Raw genomic sequence first — 23,166 nt, 5'->3', positions numbered from 1 at the left:
GTCCTTATCTGTGAGGTGTTTCTCACAAAAAAAAAAAAAAAAAAAAAAAACATTCCATGACTGCACACTATTCACTGTATATAACTGTAGCCCATTTTATTTAGTGCATATATTTATATATTTTGTGTGGAAAATGGGAAAACTAGAATTAACAGTTTCAGCACTGAAGCTTATGTCTACCTTCTTTCTTGTCCTCTTGGATGGCTTTGGCTTTAGTGTCGGTGATGTCCTTAAACGAGGCCAGGAACAGCACCACGTCACCCTTCTCATTCTTAATGGGCACAATGTCCAGGAGACACCAGAAGAGAGCAGCTGAAATGGAAGAACATCCTTGTTAACACTAATAAACACCATCTCTGGTTACTTTCTGAATGGATCTACAGCATGTGTGTGTGTGCGTGTGTGCACAAAACAACAGTTCTATACATTCTTGTACGTACTAATGAGACTGTCTACAGCTGGAAGTCGCCAGAGAGAGGCTGAGCCTTTAAATAGCCCAAGCCAGTTTCCCCAGACACAATAGAAGATAAACCTATCTCCCAGGTCCCGTTCTTGTTGAATCCGTTGCTTTTTTTTTTTTTTATTTATTTTTTTTTAGCTTTTTTTTTGGTGCTTTGGTAGCTTTGAAAGATTAGCTCTGAATATTTTATTAGGTAAAAAAAACCTCATTGTGGCCAAATACACACAGGAAGCTGACTTAGATGATATAATTAGGGATAAAAAATGCATGTTTTCCAAAGAGAGAAATCAGAGAAAGCAAACGGTCGAGTTTTCTTGTTCCCTACATGTCACAGTCGACTACAACTGTGTTGTTTATTATTGTCCGTAAGGTCTTGCCATATTCTATTACTTATTATAGTAATCAGGCTCTGTCCGCACTTTAATTTGACTTTCCTCGCCATTTTGGTTTATTTTCTGAGGTTAGTCTCAGCTGTCTCCCTCTCATCTTGTCATTCAGTTTGTGTTTTGGTTCAGCTCCCTCAGTCTTCCCTGTGTTTATTAGTCTCCTTCCGTCAGTTCCCTTGCTCAGGGTGCGCTAGGCTTTTTTATTGCTTGTTGATTTGACAGTCATTCTATTTTTACTGGTCAGTTTTTTAAAATTATTTTAATGACATACTCAATAGCATTTAATATCCATTCAGTTTCATTAATATTCAGCCCGAGCAAGCAGAACAGAAAATCCACAATCTACCATTGAGTTTTAGATTACTTTCTGTGGTGGAATGCTTGATTTCTACTTACTTAGAAATTTATTTCAAAATGTTGAGTAACAATGTTCTCATTATGTGGACGTGATGCGGTAGACCCGTGTGTGAGCAAGTAACTATGTTACTTTCAGTTGTCATAAAAATGTTGTACATATCAGACATGACTTAAAGGTAGCTTGACTTCGCCTTGACGAATTGAAATTGACCTCTGTCTCTTTAAGAAGCTCCTACTCCTTCTGACACTCCGCCTTCAGCACATCATCACAACCTTTCCATGATGCCGTTTACAACTTCCTAGGAGTGTTGGACTGAGAAGTAGTTCCTGTAACAAGCTCAGAAGACTTGCAGTCCCACTAGATGTTTGCTAATTGCTGCTGGATAGTCTGGAGGAGCTGAGTGGGGAAGGAACGGGGCGGCGGAAGAGCAGCTTGAAGACTGCAGCTCCAAGGAAGAGCTTTGTGGAAACTTGTGAGACCTAGCATTTAGGCAACCCGGAATGGTTGCCATGGGAGATCCAAGGATTTCTCGAACAAACATGAAAGAATCGAAGCAACTCTCCGGGTATGCTTTTCATGAAGGAATATCATTATAACATGATTTAAATCTCTGTGATGTAAAAAACACAAAGGCTTTCACTGAGGGCCCCGTGTTTTTTACATGACACTGCACTTCCACAGGAACCTACATTAATTCTTTCATTCGGGAAGCCGAAATGAATTCCTGATCAAGAGGGATTTCCTACGGAGTCTCCTCTCATTACTCCCACTCATGAAAATCTCCTTGCAAGACGATAATCACGGTGTTTTGGTCTCTGCGTGTGTGTTGATGCGAGCGGGAAAGTCTGCGTGTCTGCGAGGGGCGGCGGCACGATCGAGCACACAGCACGAGAAGGAGCTTCCCTGATTGCGAACACGCCGCGCTCCCTTTTCTTAGACCTGCAGACAGACAGATGGAGGACAAACTGATTCAATCAGCCTCGTTTGCTTTCGGGACTCCGCTGTGGCTGATGAAAAAAGAAGGGGATGATGAAACAAAAGAGCAGTAGTACAAGGGATAAGAGCCAGAGTAGTGGGAGGCAGACAGATGAATCGGCAGAACCATGTGGAGGTGCGAAACATACGAGAAAAAGGAAAAAAGAAAGAATGATACATCAGTAACTGAAAGGAGATCTTCTGTGTTGGTAATAGCTAAGCTGTGTGTGTGTGTGTGTGTGTGTGTGTGTCTATAAACAACACTGAGCTGCCAGCTAAATTCAGTTTAAAAGGTAATCAAGTAAATGCACAGAAAAACAGTAAATCAGAGCCGCGCGTTTAGTACAATCAGCATGGAATGAGCCATTTTCCGATACCACATGGCATCGTTAACAGACTTTACAGCAGCTGTCTTGGACCTGCACTTCCCCTGAGGTGCAAAAATAACATTAAACACAGCAATTAAAAAAAAATAATCTCTACTTAATGTGACAGTTTTTCATGGATATTTGTGTTTTCTTGGGCTCCAGGTCGACCCTTCATTCATCTGTGCTCCTCATATTGGCATTTTGTCAATTCACTTGTAAATCACTTGAGTTTACTTAGCTCCTTGTCTATTTTTGTAATCAAGTATGTCTATAGTGGTTAGTATTCATAAGATGCTTAAAATATTCCACAAAATGATATTTTCTCAAAACGGTATTTTCTGAAAACGTAACGCATTGTTTCCACTGGATGCGACTTTGAGTCTCTGATTCTTTAGATCCCAAATCAAACCAAAAGCAACTTTAGGCAACTTCCTTGTTATTATGTATTGGAGTCTTGACACCACATTTTCGCGTAGTAAAACAGGAACTAAAATTAGAGCTAAGATTGGAATAAATGTAATTATTTTAACGTGTCGGCTATTGAAGCAGATATCAAGCTGACAGCAAAGTGGCACACGGTTGGTACGAAAAGCCTCATGGTGTTTCAAGTGTGACGTAACTAGAATTACAGGAAATAAAGGTGCAAAGGGACCAGCATAATTTTCTTGTTGGTTTAGTTATTACTATTTTATCCAGAATGAGACCCATGAGTAAAGTCATTCCTCTACCAATTTGTACCATCTACACATATTATCATATATTATAGGGGGGAAAAAAGAATCATGAGATGCTCAAATATTAGCATAACAGTCTTATTTCCTTTTATTGTGGTTCTGCCTTTTGTTTGGGGCCAGTAAAAATTTCATTAAAAAATGAGAGATTATAAATACTGACCAATGCAAGAAAAGATCAGGGGTCATCCTGGTGGTATAAATTATTTACTGGAATCATATAGCTACATGTCCTTACAGCAGAATATGGGCAAAAGGTAGAAAAAATCAGCTTAGACTGTTCAGATGTGTTAAAGGGAGCACAAGTGTATTTTTAAAAATAAAGGGTAAGAAAGGTATGGAGAAAACCAAAGCCAAAATCAAATCTATAAAAGTTGGATACAAATTTTAAGAAGTGATAAAGATCAGAATGGCAAAAATGAACAGCATCCTTCAGAGAAATGTTACTGCTGCTTAGTAAACTGTCTTCCACAAAGTTAACTACCGTACTTTTATTTTAGTAGTAGTATTTCTTCAAATGGGCTGCACAGTGGTGCAGTTGCCTTGCAGCAAGAAGATTTGATTCCCGGCCCCGGTCTTTCTGCATGGAGTTTGCATGTTCTCCCTGTGCATGCGTGGGTTTTCTCCGGTTCCTCCGGTTTCCTCCCACAGTCCCAAAACATGACTGTCAGGTTAATTGGCCTCTTCAAATTGCCCCTAGATGTGAGTGTGTGTGTGCATGGTTGTTTGTCTCTGTGTTGCCCTGCGACAGACTGGCGACCTGTCCAGGGTGACCCCCGCCTCTCGCCCGGAACGTTAGCTGAAGATGGGCACCAGCAACCCTCCCGATCCCACTAAGGGACAAGGGTGTAAAGAAAATGATATTTCATCAAATTCTTAATTTTTCCATTTATTTATTTGGTTAACTAAAGCACCTCCTTTTGATTAACAAGTTTATTATTGTTTTATTTTCTCTAATTGTGTTGCTTCTCCACTGTTACTCTGTTTTGCAAATTGTTCAGTAAATTACCATATTTTAACTGCAGGGTGTTTTTGTCTCCTCTGAAATTGCTGTGTTGTTTTTTTTTTGTTGCATTTCATTAATGTTGTGCTTTGTTCGGCATCAGCACAGTAACTCATTTTTTTCTGCTACATGTCAAAGGAGTTCGGCAATTTCCGAGTCTAAAACTCCTACGTCATTTAGTGGATACATTTTCTTATTTTATTTATTTTATACTCCTGTTTCAATTTTTGGTGGGTTCTTTTTCTTATTGTATTGTGCTTTGATTTATGGACAATTAAAGCACATTATTAGACAGATTTTTGTTTGTCTGAGGAAATGGAGAATCCTAGATGTTTTTTTTTTTTTTTTTTTTTTTTTTTTTTTTTTCCAGGAAAAAAGAAAAACAAAGATTTTTTTTTTTTTTTTTTAAATAACTCCGTCAAGTAGTCCAAAACTGAAGTGGGCATTTTCTAAGAACTGATTTCAAATTTATGTCAAAACTCTGGAACATAAACTCACGAAAGCCTCACCCCGTATATAATAGTTCCCATTTCATCTCGTCATTATATTCACTGATACACAGATCGGTGATCGTATGGTCTGACACCTTAAAGATGTCAGACCATACGGTACCATATTATATCCCAACAAATAAATCATGTGCTGAAGACTTGATATGCTCAATATTTTCGTCTTGGGCCGCCGCCTTATCAGAAAGGCTGCACGACACCACAGCTGGAAGGGCTGAATGTGACGGACGGAGACGAGGCTGAGCAGTCGGGAGTTGGCAGCTATTAAAATTTTAATGGTCTGGGACATAAGTGGGACATTTCTAACTTACGACTTTGATTCATCGCTGCTAAATGGGCACAGATCAATAAAAAAGATTTCATATCCATTTCTGTCTTTATTATTTCATCCATCCATCAATCAATTTCTCGGCCCAAATGAAGCTTCCTCAGCTAATGACACAGTAACACATTCACGGAAACATAAAAAGATAAAGTCCCACATTAAAGCCGTTATATGGATTATTTCTTATAAATCTCAAAGCTTGTCAACTGGCCTTGGTTTAATTCCTGCTTGACGAATGGCAGGAGGAACGCAGCGGTTATGTACAGTGCCTTTAAGTGTTTATACACACAAGCTGGAACCATGTATTTCAGAAACCCAGAGATGGAAAAATAGCTAGAAGGAAACCAGCAATGAAAGCAATCCAGAAGAAGAGAGCCCAATAAAATACAGTGTTAAGAGTTTGTGCTTATAACGTCGCAAACTATAAAAACGTTCTCAGGTTATGTACACATTTCCAAGGTGTTGCATCTGTAAACATGAGACAAAACGAAAATTGAAACATTAAAAGAAAAAAAAAACATGAAACAAAATACGTAGCACCTGTCTTTGTGTAGAACATGATTTCATTCTTAAACTCCTTGCGCTCCTCCAAGGCCTCGTCGATGCTCAGGATGATGCTTTCGCTGGTCTCGGGCCCGTACAGGAACTTACAGGCACAGCTCTTCTGCATGACCTCTGTCCGAGAAAAGCCTGTGAGTTCGCAGAAGCCATCGGAGCAGTAGACGATGGGAAAGCCCTTCGACATCTGAGCATTGGCCAGGATGAAGTTACTGTCTGCAACGAAGCAAGAGAGGAAATAAAAAGTGAGCAAAAGCTGTTCTGGTCAGGGGGGTTCTTTAGTTAAATTACTGTAACACTGTAAATGGAACATTTGTAAAAAAAGGGGGGGGAAAAAGCACACTCTGTCTATTTTATTTTTTAGCAAAAAACTAGTTATGAATCAAACCACATGATCTTTTTTTTTTTTTTTTGTCTTGTTTATACCACAACTGCAGGAGTTTGTGTCCAACAGTGATGTTCCTATTAGGCTAAAGCCTCTGACTCAGAACATAGCAAAACGTATCTAAAAATAGAATCATAAAAAAGGAAGGCATAAGAAATACAGAGCCAAACAATTTTTTAACATTAGGTTTTAAACATGTTTATGTCGCCCATGAATTTTGACATTTGAAAGTGCTGAAAAGGATAACATTTGAGCGCGGCGTCTGCGGGGACTGATAAAGGTTTACGGCCACCATTAAGCTGCCGTTCTAAAAAGCTGTTATTTTTTCACTCTTGTGTTGAGCCTGGAAGTTGGGACTGAATTTGGCTTTTAGCAGAACTCCTCCTAAAAAGTATGCGGCTTGAAATGAAGTTTAAGAATAGAAGGAAAAAAAAAAAAAACTGAATTTGCAAGCTGATTTTTTTTTGTTGTTGTTTGTTTGGATTCAATGTGAAAGTCAAAAAGGCGGCAGTAGGGGATTTTTCAGCTACAACACAATACGAGCTCAGAGCATAAACTGAACATTAACCAGCATGTCTTTAGGCAACAAAGCTGTGGTTTTGAGACATGCATGTTTAAACCTTGCAGTTCCCCCTCACCACACCACCAGCTTTAAAAACTTCAAAAATGGAAACAAACGCAACTGGTCAAGTGGCGCCTCTACAGCTCTGCGAGAGAGTTGCTCTCAGTGGACACAGGACTGATGATGTGACTTTTAACGCAGCGATCCACAGCATGATGGGATCTTCAGTTCAAGCATATGACGGCCTGGTGTGGGTTGAATGAATAGAGGTCATGTGGTTCGGTGAGCTTCCCGTTTAACTGCACGCTGGAGAGCAACTGAGCCTGACACTTTACACTCAGCTACATTTTCATATTATATTTCATATTAAAGCTATATTTGCAGGACTTTGTTTTGGCAGATTTCCATCTAATGATATTGGTTTCTTTCTTTTTTTTTTCTTCTTTGAAACAAACAAACTTTTATTCAGAATGAAGTTGATGATTGGGGAAGTTCTGAATTGACGACGGAAAGAAACCTCACGCGAGTTGACGTTTATCACAGTTAATTAGCCAATTGAGGCTCATTCTGGACAGCCAGTTGAAGCTAAGCAGCTGTTTATACCTGAATATCTACGATGGCTCACAGACCTGCTATACCAACATACACACATGGTGCCACAAGGCTGAGCTGTGCTGATAGACAGCTAATATATCCAGCACAATACTCATTACACATGGCAGTGGACAATGAAGGTTTGACAGATTGTGAAAAGTGTGTACTTGTGGATTTGAGTGTTTCCTGCTGCCATTTGATAAGCAGCCGAACAGCGAACCCTGGCCAGCCTATTATACAAGTGCACTAGAACGGTCTAACACAGTAATTGCAGAACAAATAAACTTTCAGACGTTTGCATAATTACAGTGAACGAATGAGTCACGCACACATTTCCAGACGTCCACACGCGCAAACATGAGCAGCGGTACGAGACGTCCACCAAGACGGCTTGTTTCAATTACACTGCATTACAAAAATCTATTTTCTACATCGATAACTCACTTTTTGAGCAACCTAGTTGTCTAAATTGCTTTATGTCGCAAGTCAGGCTTTGTTGAGTAAAAGCCACCTTCGGTTTAAGCTACAAATGGAAAATCAGAGAGCAAAAGATTGCGTGTTCGGTTCTCGAGAGGAATCAGATGCTTGTTTTCCATTCTCTAGGAGACATTTAACTTTTCATGCTATTTGTCGAAAATAAACTGCACAACTCTTGTTTTAACTGAATTTTAGGTGAGATTGTCGTATTAGTTTAAGATATACTCAGCTTACACTGTAGCTGAATCCATTGCAGACAACAAGACACACCCAGATATGTCATATAAGAGATGACACTTTGATGGGACAACCCGGACAACTGCAGGTCTCTGTGTAGGGACTGGCTGTCAGGGGCCACTGAGGCTCTGCTTAAAGAAAGACTGAAGCCACTGTGTCCCTGACAAGGGCCTAAAGCGTTTCTGGTACCAACTCAGAGCAAAGGAGGCTAACAGAAACCTAACGTTTACAAAGACATACAACTAGCATAACATTTTTATTACATTGGTTACGCAGATGACATGTTGTATATTCTAAGTGTTTTTTCTGGAGGGAAGAGACTCAAATTGATGCCACAGCTAGGAATGGGAATTGAATTTAACTATATCAATTCCATTATCAGTATCACTTATCGATTTGATTCCTTATTGATTCTCATTGAAATAGGGAATAAACTCCATAACTCTCAGGCAGTCCACTCCCAACTACAATCATAATAAATTAGAATATTAATAAAAAATTCATGAGTTTCAGTAACTCAGCTCACATAATTCCACACAGATTGATGTTTTAAAGCTATGTAAATGATAATGATTGTTTGCTTACAGCTAATGAAAACATATTTAAGATCAGAATATTACATCAGACCAATAAAAAAAAAAATTCTTAATGGAGAAATAGGGGTCGAATGAAAAATTTGATAAACTCGAAGGTTTAGGTTTTTCAAAAGGTGGTTTTAATCTGACAAACGAGCCAGAACCCATATTCTAGTTTAGTGAATGTGACTGCAAATCTTAACATGAGACGGAGATTATTCATAAAGCATGGTGCTAATATTACCTGGAGGAGGACCGAAGGAGTTAATCGTATTGTCTTCATGGCAGAAGACGATAAGCTCGAAGCTCCCCCAATCGAGTCACCGACGTCACTAGGCAACGTCAAACACTTTACATTCACACAAATCTGTTTGAGGGTGTTGGAGGTATTTTATCCTTTTATTGGGATTAAAGCTCTGCACACATTGCAACTGAGAAGTTTTTTTGTTTGTTTGTTTTAGTAACTTTTTCGGACCATGGAACGCCATCTTGGATATTATGCCCAGCGTGTAGGAAACGTCATCACGCAAATACGTCTGACGTTATTGGAACCGACAAGCGAGATCGTTTGGCAGGCAGGTTCACACCTCTTCCTAAACTACTACTTATATTGTTGTGATAGCAAAAAGATTACTTTGGCCAGAAATGGCGTGCTTACACAACTCTCTATCAGTGATTAAACTAATAAGGCCACCATCAAAAACATATATGAAACTATGTAACTAACAGCATTATTACATTATTAACTACATTCTTTTTGTACTCTTTCCTCCTCCACAAGTGTCCACACCATCTCAAGATGAAGAGGATATTAGGACCTGCTAATATCCAAACCTCTATGGACAAGATGGTGACAGATATTAATATGCCACTCTGTCATTTTTAGTGGTTCTGCAAAGTGAATTTAACAAACAGCTAGAGTAAGCAACATGCTGTTGTACACACTGCATTCCACATTGGTTCGGTTATCAAAATAATATACTCAGATACAGTTTGTGCCCTGATAATGATGTTTGTGCTAATTTTAATTCAAATGTAATTCCTTTATTGGGGAAAAAAATGAATGTCTGCATCCTTTATTTGTACTTCTGGATTTCTTTAAATGCACTCTAAGCATCTACTGCAAATAATGAACCATAATCCTCATTAACCTTTATTCATTTTGGTTTTATCCTTATTGCTCTAATATATTCTCACCTATCTTCCCCTCCTTACCTATTGCTGTCCTAGTTTCTCCTACTTCCCTCTCTTCTTTCCTACCCCAACAGAAACACATCCCACTGCACCACACATCTCTATCTGTTTTCTACCTATGCTCCACCATGTAGCCTCCCTTTCTCAGTCTCAGCAACTTTTCAAACCTTTCACCTATCATCAACCTTCACTTCCTCCCCATCCACCATTTTGGATCTCTGGACCTAATTTCTCTTCATCTTCTTCAAACCTTGGATTTCAACCAGACTCCATTTATTTGCTTCCCTCCCTGCTTGCGTTCACCTTCTTCCCCACAAACCACCTCCGTAAAACCATCATCTGTCTATGTTTACGCTCCCCTTCTCCCCACCCGCCCCAATTTAGACGCACAGTCTTTGGCAGAGACTTTTACTTTCATTCAGTTTGTCTTCAATTTCTTGTTCTGCAGCTCAGTGACCATTTTCTTCCATTTCTCCCTGTGTTTCTTCCATACAGATTTTCCTTTTGGTTTACAGGCTACAGTAGCAGCCCATAGATCATCTCAACATGTGCTCACACTGCTGCCTGACAGCTGCTGAAGTAATCCGACAGGTACACAGAGGATGGGAGGAGACGAACACAGGCAGGAAAATATACTGTGATTCTGGGCAAAATATTTGAGGAGCAAAGGAGATTTTACACAATTTAATGTTTGAACGAAAGAAAGCTTAGTGAAAATTAATAAATGTTTGACAGTAAAAACAACTGAGGGTATTTTCTGCTTAAAGAATGATATGAATCTTTATCCTGAGGAGCTCAGGCGCTGATCTATATGAATGTAAATTTCTTTTTTATTTTGTTACAGTATGGCCAGTCAGTAACATGTCTGTTTTCAATATTTAATGTCTATACCTGCTAATTTAGAGAACTTAATTAACCTAAACCAGAGTACCAGGGGAGAACCCATAAATGCAGAAGGAGAATATACAAACTCAATGCATTAAGTCCCTAACTTCACAAGACAATCACAACAAGCATACAGTCACGATACATTAATATTTTTATCAACCTGCACACACTTTTAGATGAAGCAGGGCTTTTTTGTTTTGTTTTGTTTTTTTCCAGGAGCCTTTTCCGTTCTTCTGCTTTGTGCACCTATCTTATGAAACAAATACCTGATGGGCACAAAACATTCTCCAGCTCATTGACAAGCTCCCTCAATTCCCGAAGCATTCTGGGGGCTATTTGAGGAACAGGCATAATTCCTACGGTGTGTGTCCAAGCACTGGGAAGCAATGAACATAGAGAAAGAGCGAACAGGAGATGAGAAAGTGAAACCAGCAGAGCAGCACAGCGGGAAGAGAAGCAGATGAGACGGAGAAAGAGAGAGAGATGAGGAGAAGGTGGACAGGTAAGGGAAAGGAGAAGAGCAGGTTAGGAAATGTACAGAGGAAGACATATGAGTGTGTTAGGAGGGTAGAGGGCGAGGGGGTGCCAAGAATCACTGCAAGCAAGTGGGATGGAGCTGCAAGAGGCAGGATGATGAAAGATGGAGAGGAAGTGTGATAGAAAAAAAATGGTGGAGAAAGTGGGGAGATGGATGGAAAGATATTTTTCCGTCTGAATTTCTGCAGGTCCTCTAAGAAAACGGCTACAACGCAGTTACATAACTGCAAAAAAAAACAACAAAAAAAGTCACTTTTCAGTTGCCACAGTAACCATTGACACATCATGGAAACCAAGGTTACAACTGTACAAATTTCCTTTTGCATAGAGTTGCAGAAATGTGTGGAAAACAAAAATTAGGTATCATATTCATCACTCTATGCGAAGTACCAACAGACTGGAGATTATGAGTCTGTTGCCTGGATTCTGTGTTGGACACACCTGAACTGATCACACGAATGCAAATCATGACAGAAACACAGTGGCATGAATAACAGATTCATTTCTGTTACTACTTTTTTTTTTTTGTCTTTCTCAGACATTTTTTCAGATCGTCAAACAAAAACCTCACAAAAACCATTTTGCATTTCCTAAGACATCAAAACTGTTCGTGACCTGAAACATTTTTAACTGTGACAAGAAAGCAAAAACAGAAGACCCCTCCCAAGGGCCAAATACTTTTCTCAGAATGGTTAATAGTGGTAATCCATTCACACTGTATAACTGAAAGAGAAAATCATTACTCAAATCCACAGCTTTAATCACTGCTCTCTGCTCTTCATCACACATTCCCCAAGGCTCCCACCCAAATGACACATTACACCAGCCATTAAATTCCAGTAATTTGCCAGCTGCATTCAACTATTCCCCATCTCTCATCAATATCTTATTTTATTTAATTTTTTCTGCTTTCCCCTGAAAAACTCCTATGAAAAGGCTCTTGTTCTCACAAAACCAATAATTAACCTGGTCTAAAAATGGAAGGACTTGGCCCAGACTACCTCTGGTGAAACCCGGTTTGTCAATTGTTTTGGACAGTCCGTTAGACACGCCGATTGGGAGAGGAATCTCACTAATTAGGTGGTGTAACAAGGCAGAACAATCTCGGTGACGCGCGGGCTCTCATTCAAAAAATTTTGCGAGTTTGATGGAGCGGAAAGGGATGTTGACCTCATTTGAATTCGTAGCAACCCTCTTTTTTTTTTTTACAGAGACGGAGGGAGAAAAAAATGCTTGCTGAAATGAAATTCTAAAGGTGTGCGTATGGAGGGAATACTTTATAAAAGTCCTGTTTAATTCAGGAAATCATTACCCTGTTGTCATCATTTGAACTTTGTTTAGCCAGAAAACGCTTTGCCAAAGTCTGGCTAAGACAGCTGTATGGTGGTGCAGTTGGTGACGCCGTTGCTGTGCAGTGAGAAGGTCCTGGCTCTGGATCTCAGCCTTTCTGTATCGAGTCTGCGTGTTCTCACCACACACGCGTGAGATCTCTCCTGATACTCTAAATTGCCCTTAGGTAGTAGTGTGTGCATGCATGGTTTTTGTCCTGTGATGAACTAGTGACGTGTCTCACCCAATGACCCAATGGCGACCCCCGCAAGGACAAGCGGGCATAGTTGATATAGATGATGGATGAATTTGAGATTTTAGCTACTACTACAAAAGCCCATGTTGGTGTATAATGTGTTAAATCGTGGAATAAGTATGGATTTTAATACTGTTGCATTTTACTGTTGTATTATAACACCATGTAGAGTCTGTTGTAGAGTCCACTCCGGAGTCTAGGACTTGTTTTTAAAAGCGTGCATAAGCAAGCAAAATGAGGATTACTTCGTTAAGAGTTTGTTCAGTCTTAATTATTTCAGGTGGAAAGTAAGAAAATGCATGAGACATCTAAGATGGGTTTTAGACATCTAATAGATGTCTGCGTTCAGCCAAGGTTTGCAAAAATAATTAAATGGTGTTAGGGTTGCAGATCCAACTCATCAGCTCTGGGTCTCAAGCTCAACCTCTTTCTTTCATTATACTGCCAAGCAGTACGAATGACAGAGCAGTGCCACCGTACACGTCAGTGACCAGTCCTGTTTGTTTGCGATTCATGTCTGTTACAAGTGCATCATAGAGTTCAAGTGTGCTGCATGTTGGAAAACGATCATTCCTTTCACGAATAACTTCAGGAGATTGATTAAGAACCCTATCATACCTTACCCACACCTGGCAGAGCTCAATCTTTCCTTGATACACAAATTTCTGATAAGACAGCTAAAGAGGTCTCTAAAGAACATTGCCTCAATTCATCGGACTGTACAGAAAAGAGTCTATAAATCAAGGACCTTGCAAACAAGTGCCATACTGCCCAGTTCTGGTCACTACAAAGAAGTTCACCCTAAAAAGCAGAACGGAAGAAAACATCTACAAAAATCCTATTACCTCATCAGTTCACCATCCTACAAACCACCACAAATTTCACTGCGTATCAGAGAGTGCTTGGAAAAGATTTGTCACCATCTACTTAAAAACATAAAGTCGAAGCAGAACTGTACCAGGCAACCTGACAAGGATGCCAGAAAATCCACCAATGACCGTCTAAGATTCAAGAAATACCGTGGGAAAAACCCCTCAAACATCTCACAGCTGAAAGTGAGGAGTGGGAAAAACTTTCTGCACTCTGATGTCAGAGATTTAGATGAATCACCTCACTGAAATTATTTTAGCGATTAGTGCGTAGAATGTGAGAATATTTCCCTCTGGGGGGAAAAAAAACATCTATTTGTTTAGATATTTTGCTCAATGTGTAAAAGGAAACTAAATTCTTCTTGTTAAAGTGCAATTCAATTCTTTTATTTCCAGATGTAAGAAATGCTAGTTTGTGCTGATTATGTGGTCATGTACAAGAACATGTTAAAGTACATATTGTGATTGTTATATAAGTAAATAATTTATTTTGAACTTTGAAATATGGGACAGTGTCGAGCATAATATACCAAATACGATTAACAACTAATCTTTCACGAAGACTTGTGAACAAATTTAAGGTCACCGTCTACTTACTCTGGCCTTCTGTACCAATTTCGCTTATATTTTGTTAACCAAACTTTAAAAAAAAAAAATCATTTTTTTTTTTTTTAGAAATAAACAACAAATTGTACAACAGTGTCTCAGCTTCTTATAACGTTGCAGCTGGTTAACCTCCCAAAACCAAGCTCTTTTTTTTTTCTATCTTAGATAAAACTTTCCCAGAATTAATTAAGCTTTGGAGAAAATTGGAACAGTTGTAGCAATTCACTGCCAGTGAGTGAGAGACCTCCCGCACCCTGCAGCGGTACAGTCAATGATGATTGATTACTCCGTCAAAGTCTCATAACTACTCTCATTATTTCTTCCAGACTCGTACTCTGACTGGGGTCAACAACACACTGGACTAATCACAACTTTACATCATATTATTGACTAACAAAATACTTTTAAATTCCCATGTAGGAATGTTAAGGTGTGGCAAATCGCTTTGGCCTCTTATTTACTGAAGTAAACCTCGCTAAAACGTACATGTGACCACACGGTCATATGCATCGCACCTCCATGGTCTCTCATGTTTGGTAATTATCTTTCTTTGTCTTCCTGGATGGTCAGAGGATTGATGGTAACAGAAATCCCCGGGGACACTGTACTCTCTGTAGTTTGAATCTCCTCTATTGTGTAACATTCTTAATTGGGTCTTAAAGCGCTTGTCTAAAAGCAAGTGGTAATTACAGTGTTAGACCACTTTGGGAAAAAAGTCAGCACATAAAAGTGTTAATCAGGCAGTCAGGAGAATTGCTTTTACTATTTTAATATTGTCAGACAGCTGAGCGCACACGTAGACACACCAGGCAAAAGACACACATCCTCTCATAAATATGAAAAGCAGGAAGCGCTGCACACTCCTTTTGCTTTTTCTGGCTCAACTCCTTTCCCTCGGTTCTTTATGGAACCGGGACTAGTGTGTATTAATGTTAGAAAAATGGCAGTGTGAAGGGCTGGTTCAGAACGGAGAGGAGGTAGCACAGTAAGAGGCTTTAAATCCTCCCTCTGTTAGAACAGAGACACTAAAATGTCTGCTAAATTTGGCAAGAAGACAGCTAACTTTGGCCCATTTCCCCCCAGTAATGGGCATCACTAGTTATCTGAAAATTCAAGTCAGCAATTATTTTTGAAAAGCACCTCGTCTGGTAAAGGAGTGTCCTGTTTACTTGAAATGACTGAGTTCTGCTCTGGTTGTAGAGCGAGTCGGTAACTTTTCATCACGATAGAGGAGTGGAAAAATGTATGGATGAATAATGTGAGTAATATGCGGTCAACCATCATGTCCATTACTAAATAAAGGAATGAACCAGTGACTATATTTCAGTACTTTACCAAAATAAAAATACCAGATAGCTGTTTTTACAATTGGCATGACGTCGGCTCCGCCCCCATATTTAAGTAGAGCAAACCTCCAACAAACAGTGTTATAATGGTAGAGGTAGTGGAACTCAATGTGCTGCCCTAGACATCTTTGAGTAATTTTAAAAAGACACTGAAATGTAAATGCTACATTTACTGCAGCACATGTTTACCATTGGAATTTGAACACATAAAATCAAGCATAGCTAGCTGCACTTATTGATCTTTGATATTACTATCAATAAGAGTTGTTGTGACAAAAAAGTGGGATGTTTACTACCAGTTACCTTCTGGCAGACAAACATGTGGTAGTTGCCTTAGATCACAGTATCATTCAACTGCATGAGGTCAACTGCATGAGGCCATTTTGAATATGGCTTCCTATTATTTTCCTCAAAATCTTTATGACCACAGCGCGCTAGCAATGACCAACCTAGTAATGTTGACGGAAGTTGAGTTCTTCCAGATAAGGGGCATGTACTTCGAGACAAGTACCGACCGCTTATTGGTCAGTTGCTGCCAATCCATTAGTTTAAAGAGGAGGTAAATACAAACTCTGTACTATTATTTCCACACAAATTACCTAGGCGATTTAACAATCCATAACCTATGAACATTTTTAAAATAAATATGTGAAAGTTACATGGAGTATTGCAAAACAGATAAAAATCTAAAGCCGGCGGTTCAAATTAGGGGACGCGTTTCAAATTACTGTGGTAATTGCCAGGCGACAACATACGATTTATAACAAGCATCAATCCCACACCTTACAGTAGCAGTGACGGACAGGTGGTGACATTAGTCACCTGCATGGTTGCACAGTCGTAAGGTTGACAGAAGGTGTCATTCTCACACAGTCACCATTGAGCACAGCTAGTCAATGTTTCCACACATTTGTAAAGAGAAAATAATCTATATGCAGAGATGCGTTGATCTCAGCAGCAGTGTTTAAATTTTCAGTACTATTAGCAAAACGCGCTCGATGTTATGTAACTTATTCTGAAATAACATCTGCTAACTTCAAATGCATTTTATCAAAAATTGTTGAATATAGGACACATTTATAAAGGTAAGTATCCACTGTGTTCTGAATACCATAAATAGCCTTGATCTTTAAACGGTAGCTGTTGACTTGGGTTACGAAGGTGGCATCTCACGTTACACAAACTAGCCGAAGTATGAAAAAGGAGCGCAATAAAAACCTACTGGAAAGCACGAAAACAAATACTCCTCCGTTGAAGTTCCACCAGTAAAAACATATAAACCTTCTCTCTGAGTACAAATGAGATCTTGTTAAAGAGCTGCCCGCTCGAAGGTTCGGCCATTTATCACTCTCTCCGACCCTAATCTGGGCGATGAATGACCTCGAAGGGGATCCCGCGGTGATAAAACCTTAGTTCTGTACTAATATTTGCTCTTGACCAGGCTATCAGACCCAATTTGTACCGTCAGGCTCTACTGCCTCCAGGTCCGCTCCATCTAGCACTTCAGATCCAGCGTTAATTTCCTCCACCTCGCCAGCTCAAGGACAGCAGCTCACTCTTTGGAGCTTGACAAACTACTTGTGCTGCACAGAACCACTCTAATTCTCTTATGTGGGAGCAGAGCTCGTGCCCATGCAGGCAGTGGAGGCTTTTTTTTTTCTCTTTCTCTCTCTTTAGTTTGCCACTAGACATACTGTACACTAGCCTGTTCTTACTTGTACAGTGATGCTGGATCAATAGGTACAGGGGCTGAAATCTTAATGGATATCTCTGATTATTATTATCAAGCTTCTCTGGGTGTAAGGAACATGTTTCAGAAGGCTGCATAACGGCTCAGGTGAGAGAACGGTGTTATTATCATGGATGTAACAATTTTAATTAAAAAAAAGCAGGAGATACTGCTGCACAGAGAACAGGTTAGAAGACAATCAAATGAAAAGAAAGGTTGAGGTAAATTTAAATTAGAGCATGAAGAATTAAAAAGGGGGAAATCATTTATTGTATTTTGACAAAATCGGTAAGTCACTCTCAAATCTTTGCACACGTGAGAGTACTTTGCATAAATATTCATACTTCCCATGAATTTTACCCTATTTTTCACATCCTAACCACAAGCCTCAAAGACATTTACTAGGGTTTTGTGTGATAATGATGCAAATTTGCATGGTTTTGGGAGGTGAAAAAAAGTGATACATGGTTTTAAAAAAAATGACAATATTCAGAAAAGTGCTGTGTATCATTTACTCTGATGCCCTTAAAAGAAAATCCAGTGCAGTCACTAACCTTTAGTTGTCATTTGATTTGAAAGTTGAGTACCCCATGCATGTAACTATTCTCAGAGTAAATGTGGCTGTCCTGTGAAGGCTTTGAGGTTTGTTAGAGAACATCAATGAATAAACAGCATCATGAAGACTACAGAAAGAAAACATGCTGACTATTGACAAAGCTGTGCAAAAGTTTAAGGCAAACTTAGGTCACAAAATGATATTGCAAGCTTTAAATTAGTCATCAAGGTAAAATGCATTACCTGAAAAATTGAGAGAGCAAGATAAGAGAAGCAGCCAAGGCAGCTGCTGTAACTTTGGAGGATCCACTAACACCACACCTCAGACGTGATAATCTGTCAACAGTTCCTCACCTCACAAAGCTGGCTTTATGGAAAAGTGGCGAGAAGAATAAGAGAAGTGTAACCACAAACGTTTTTCCAAAGTCTCACACAGTAAACACAAGTACGGGTCAAATAAGACCAAAGTGGAACTTTTTGACCTACATGTAAACCAGTATATGTAGTGGAAAAACTGAATCTGCACATCACACAGAACATACCATCCTCACAGTAAAACAAGGGAGTGGTAGCATCATGCTGTGGGGATGCTTTTACTCAGCAGGGACATGAAAGCTGATACCTAGAAGTTTTAATTTGCCATAAAAAAGTCATCCAGAGCTACAATAATTTTTTTTTTACATGTCCTGTCCAGCAGTGTAGAACTCTCCCCAATCCCCCACCAAGCTGGACTCCCCCAGTGTTCCCACCCAGCAACAGTGTCCCACAGGATGAAACCAAAGGCCGCCCATCACCAGTAGGTGACCAAAGGAGACCAGAGAGATTGATCTGATGTGGAAGCAGAATTTGAATCCTTCAAATTGATCTATTCAAGTGTTAGAATGGCCCAGTCAAAGTCCATTCCTTGGTCCAACTGAAGATCTTTGAAAAGACATGAAAATAGCTATTCATATATGTTCTTCATTCAATACATCAGAACTCGGCTGATTTTGCTGAGCAGGATGGAAGTTGAGCCTAACAGAGTAAGACAGTTCACAACCATGAACTTTTATCAGTTAATTGCATAAATAAAAAACAAACAAACAACAACAAAAAAAACTGTTAAATTTGGTTGTAGCATTGCTGCATGTAAAATAGTTCAACATGTTTCACAAACATTTCCCATTTATTTCTGACTCCAAAGTTGAAATATAAACAAACACACCTTTAAACTTTTATCCAGGCTAACAGCATATTCTTAAAGGTTGCTAAAAGATACATTAAATTACAAGAAGTAAAAACAAACACAAAGAAGATCTTTTTTTTTTCTACTTTTTTATGAGATAACGACTCTTAGCCCTCCAGAGTTTAGAGGAAGGATAAAAGAAGGAAACTGCGTTTATGTTCTTGTTGTGGAGCGGCAAACTTTGATTCTTGTGGACTCTGTTTTAAGACCAGTCATGATAAGAAAAGCCAACAGGTCACGCTGACAAATAAATGCAATTTATCTTTAACACGGGCTGAAACTTTTAAAGAAATCCAGTGAAACTGAGGGAGAACCCAGTTAACCCTTATCGTCGCTGTCCGAGGTGCTGAAACCTCACCACCAACAGACTGAACTCCATCCTTTGGCCTAATGAGCTTAGTTGAAGTATGCAAACATTTGGATGCAATATTTAAACTGAACTGAAGACAAAAGATTATCATCATTATTATTATTTCTTTTCTTTCTTTCTTTCTTTTTTTTTTAAATTTTTTTTTAGCAAACCTTATTGTTATTTTTTTGTTTGCTATTCTGAGCAACCGCACGGATCAAGCTCTGCTTTGTCAAGCTTCACGCAATCAGACCAGCAAACAAAATTAAAGACAAGACAAATAGTTCGGGTCAAACTTACGAGTGCCATCAAACCGTGTGGCTATGGTGTCCAGGAACGTGTTCTGCGGCGCTAATAATCCCTTCATCACAGGCATTTTCCCAGCCTAATGTCGAGGTCCCCATCAAAGTTACTGAAGAGAGAGAGAGAGGGCGCAAGTCGTCCGAATGCGTGAGGCGCTCTCATTAAAGGTGCTGCCGAAGCTCCGAGCGAACCAGCAGGCAGGCGAGGGATCCAGTCAACACAGCACTACAGCGAACCCCGGATGGGGGAGTTGGGGGTGGAGGGACAGTGCACGTCATGCGCGCGGCCGTTTCACAGTGGCCTGTGGTGACGAGGGAGGGAGCTGGAGCCCGCAGCTGCAGATCACCTAACAGCCAGAGGCGACGGCGGCAGACTGAAACTTTTCTGTCATCGGTGCGATAATTGTTTTGAGCGATTCTTGCAGTGCGCTCTGCCAGGACGAGTGCGAATGCAGCTCCAACGGAAAAAAAAAAAAAAAAAAAAAAAGTTTTACAGAAAAAAGAATTCAGGTTTTACAAAATTTTCCATTGCATCTTCACAGTACGTCAGACACATTTATAAAGAGGGTTGTCTTTTTTTTTACATAGCAAGAAAAAAAAGAGTGAAAAAAGATTTATCCATCAATCCATCAAATTTATTTGAATAACGCATTTCAGCAAGAAGGCAGTGCAAAGTGACTTACATCACACAATAATTAAAACAAAATTTTGCCAAATGTCGTTATTGCACATTAAAATGTATCCATATGACTCCCACTTACTTTGAAAACGTTTAAATTTGCAGAATTGTGTCATCGCTTTCTTCACTCTTTCTCTCTCTCTCCCAGTGTTCATTGGAAATTTCTCGAGTTTTTATCACCACCTGCTGGTCCAACGTAAAACGCTGTGCGTGGAGCTAAATGTTTCTCAAGAAACGCTCAGTTCAAAAGGATAATTGCACAATGGCGCCCTCGTGTGAGCAATTGGCTGCAGAGACAATTCTTCATATAACCCTGTTTCTGATCAGGGCTGATTCCCATGTCTTTCCGGTTTTTATTTAAGGGATTCACATAAATGTTCCACTCCGCCAAGGAGGTGACACATCATCAGACTCTTTGGATGTAAACTTATGTACTTCTCGTGTAAGCAGCTATAAACCACGCAGTAGATGTCAGGAAACTTTGTTTTTTCTTATTAAGGGAAAAGGAAGATAGTTTTGATGTAATGTTCTTTAGCAAAACGACTACCCACCACATCTCAATCTCACTCAAACGTCTTCGTGATCAATTTGACTGTAGACTCAGAAAACTGTTCCCAGCAGCGGTGAAAATTGATCTCCGCTCAGATTATCTTGTTCCTGTTCTCTCATACAGGAACAACCCTGAATGAATGGACAATCTGTTCCAGGTCATTTCATTTATCCTGAAATGTTTTTTTTTTGTTTTTTTTTAAGGAGATAATCTTAAATCCAATTACAGACTCTTAGCCTTCTGAAGCCTTTTGAATAAAGATGTTAGAAAGCTCTTTAGATCTTGGTTTGATAATAATAAATGTTACTAGCAGGGAGAGCAGCATCTCCCAGAATAGATTTTAATCCCATGTAGAAATCCTGACATAAAAACCAAACGGTTAGAATCACTGAAGACATAGAAACACATTTATATCTATGTTATTGCCATTCATACATTTAGATGTTTATTTATAAGAATGACTGTGGAAAAATAAAGTAATTTATGTGTCTGTGAGTTTTAGTAATTTTGGCTATTTATGTAAATTTGAAGTGTTAGGCCATTTAAATGAGCTAATTTTTTTAATTGTTCACATGATATGCAGAATTGTTTAAGGCATAAATATTTCACATGGGTTTTACGTGTGTGGTTGTGACCTTGGCCACGTTTCACTTTGCACTTTGTTTTCCAAAGAAGGACACTCAATTAACCTTATTGCTCTTGCAAAATCTCCAGGTTCATTATTGCTGGCGTTTATATTTTGGAGCACTTACTATGGATATTAAAATAATTGCAAATCTTTGGTTTCCTTTAATATTTCTTGCCGTAACACACAATGCTTGCAAAAGCACTGATAACCCTTGACTTGACCTCCCTTACAACCTTGAATGTTGTATTTTATTGTAATTCATGATAGAGCTGATCAAAGTAATGTACTGTCGTGAAGAAAAAGAAAAATAATTGTTCAAAATGTTACTAATAAAATTGAAATGTATGGTGTACTACCAAAAGTCATAGTTATGAATTTGATAGGATATCTCTGCCGAATAAAACAAACTGAATAAAAAATTCAGCAAATATCAAGAAGCGTCATGGCTTCGCGCTCCAAACCATTCACATATGCTTCGGAAATGGGACACAACCCACCTCCATTCTAGATCAGCAACACCAAATGCTATCAGTCAGGCTCCGTGACTCCTACTCAAATCCTCCACAAGACAAAGAGGCTGTAGCTGCGGTGATGTCAAAGTTTAGTCATCAGGTGCTCCGAGGCTCACCGCAGCAAAGCAAACATCTGCTGAGCGACTTCAGACGAGCTCACAAACATTCAAACAAACCCATTCGGGACGCGCAGTGAGAAATCTGTGACTCATGTCCCTGAGGCGAGGCACCGAGAAGTAGCTAAGCACCACCGAGTTACTTCCATGAACGTGGCGGCTAATAAGATTAAAACTGACAGCCAAACAGACAGGGATGTTTCACCTGACTAAATAAATAGCTAATGCATCATTTAATCCTGATCACTGTTCCAAAACGCTTCATCTGTACATGTGTGCCATTATTAGGTTCAGACTGAAGGGAAAGTTGAGTCAAAGTTAGCTTCCGTGGCCTAGACAGAAACTTTATGAAAGCTCCATGAGTGTAGTGATTGGAGTGTGCTTGCTCCAATCCGCCTCTGGTGTTCCTTCGGTTTTCAGCCAAAGTATATTTGAGGCTCCATGTAAAGTCTTTGCTGTAGAGGCATTCAGCTAGAATCAATATTATGATTTCTTTTTACCTACTTTTTCTACCTGGACAACGCCTGCGTTCAGCGGTTTTTCCAAAGTAAGTAAACTTTCTGAAATCACAGGTTCAACGTTCCAGTTTCAAACCATTTGGGGTGATTTCACTGTTCATGCTCTTTCGTCACCATAATCTGTTACAGATTATGGTGACCAAGTAATCATATTACATAAACAAACTGCAACTGTTTGACAAGACACGGTGAGGAAAATGAATAATTTTATTGTTTGCAGGAAGAATGATTTGAGTGAGTCACTTGTTGCTTTAAATATGTAGAGGTCACATAACTTCAACAAACTCTGGAAAATGTTTGATGCTTAGGGTTAGCGTTAGCATCAAACATTTTTTGTTCTTTCAGGTGGTGTCAAGGCAGAGCTTTTTATTACTGTACTTTCACCTCAGGCCTGTTTATATATCAGTGATTCTTGAGAATAGGGACAAAATGGGTTTTAATTTTCCCATATTTTTTTTTTTATTATTTCTCAACC

General features: G+C 39.3%; 1 protein-coding gene across 2 annotated transcripts in view; it reads right to left on the bottom strand.

The window, feature by feature from the left end:
- The window catches only part of kcnh8 (potassium voltage-gated channel, subfamily H (eag-related), member 8), a 49,237-nt gene extending 29,268 nt beyond the window's left edge, over positions 1-19,969 (bottom strand). The window contains exons 1-3 of one of the 2 annotated variants that reach the window (XM_016676675.1): positions 19,687-19,969; positions 5,656-5,889; positions 181-312 (exon numbers count right to left, since the gene is read on the bottom strand). In XM_016676675.1, coding sequence (XP_016532161.1) covers positions 181-312; positions 5,656-5,889; positions 19,687-19,762 — 442 coding nt within the window. In that variant the 5' untranslated portion in view covers positions 19,763-19,969. Of the gene's footprint in view, positions 1-180; positions 313-5,655; positions 5,890-8,747; positions 8,940-19,686 lie in introns of those variants that run through there. The other variant, XM_016676676.1, reaches the window with a different exon arrangement.
- Between the last annotated feature and the right edge of the window lie 3,197 nt (positions 19,970-23,166).

Source organism: Poecilia formosa, unplaced genomic scaffold (genome assembly GCF_000485575.1).
Source record: "Poecilia formosa unplaced genomic scaffold, Poecilia_formosa-5.1.2 Scaffold139, whole genome shotgun sequence".
Lineage (NCBI taxonomy): Eukaryota > Metazoa > Chordata > Actinopteri > Cyprinodontiformes > Poeciliidae > Poecilia > Poecilia formosa.
This window is presented reverse-complemented; position numbering and strand designations above follow the sequence as displayed.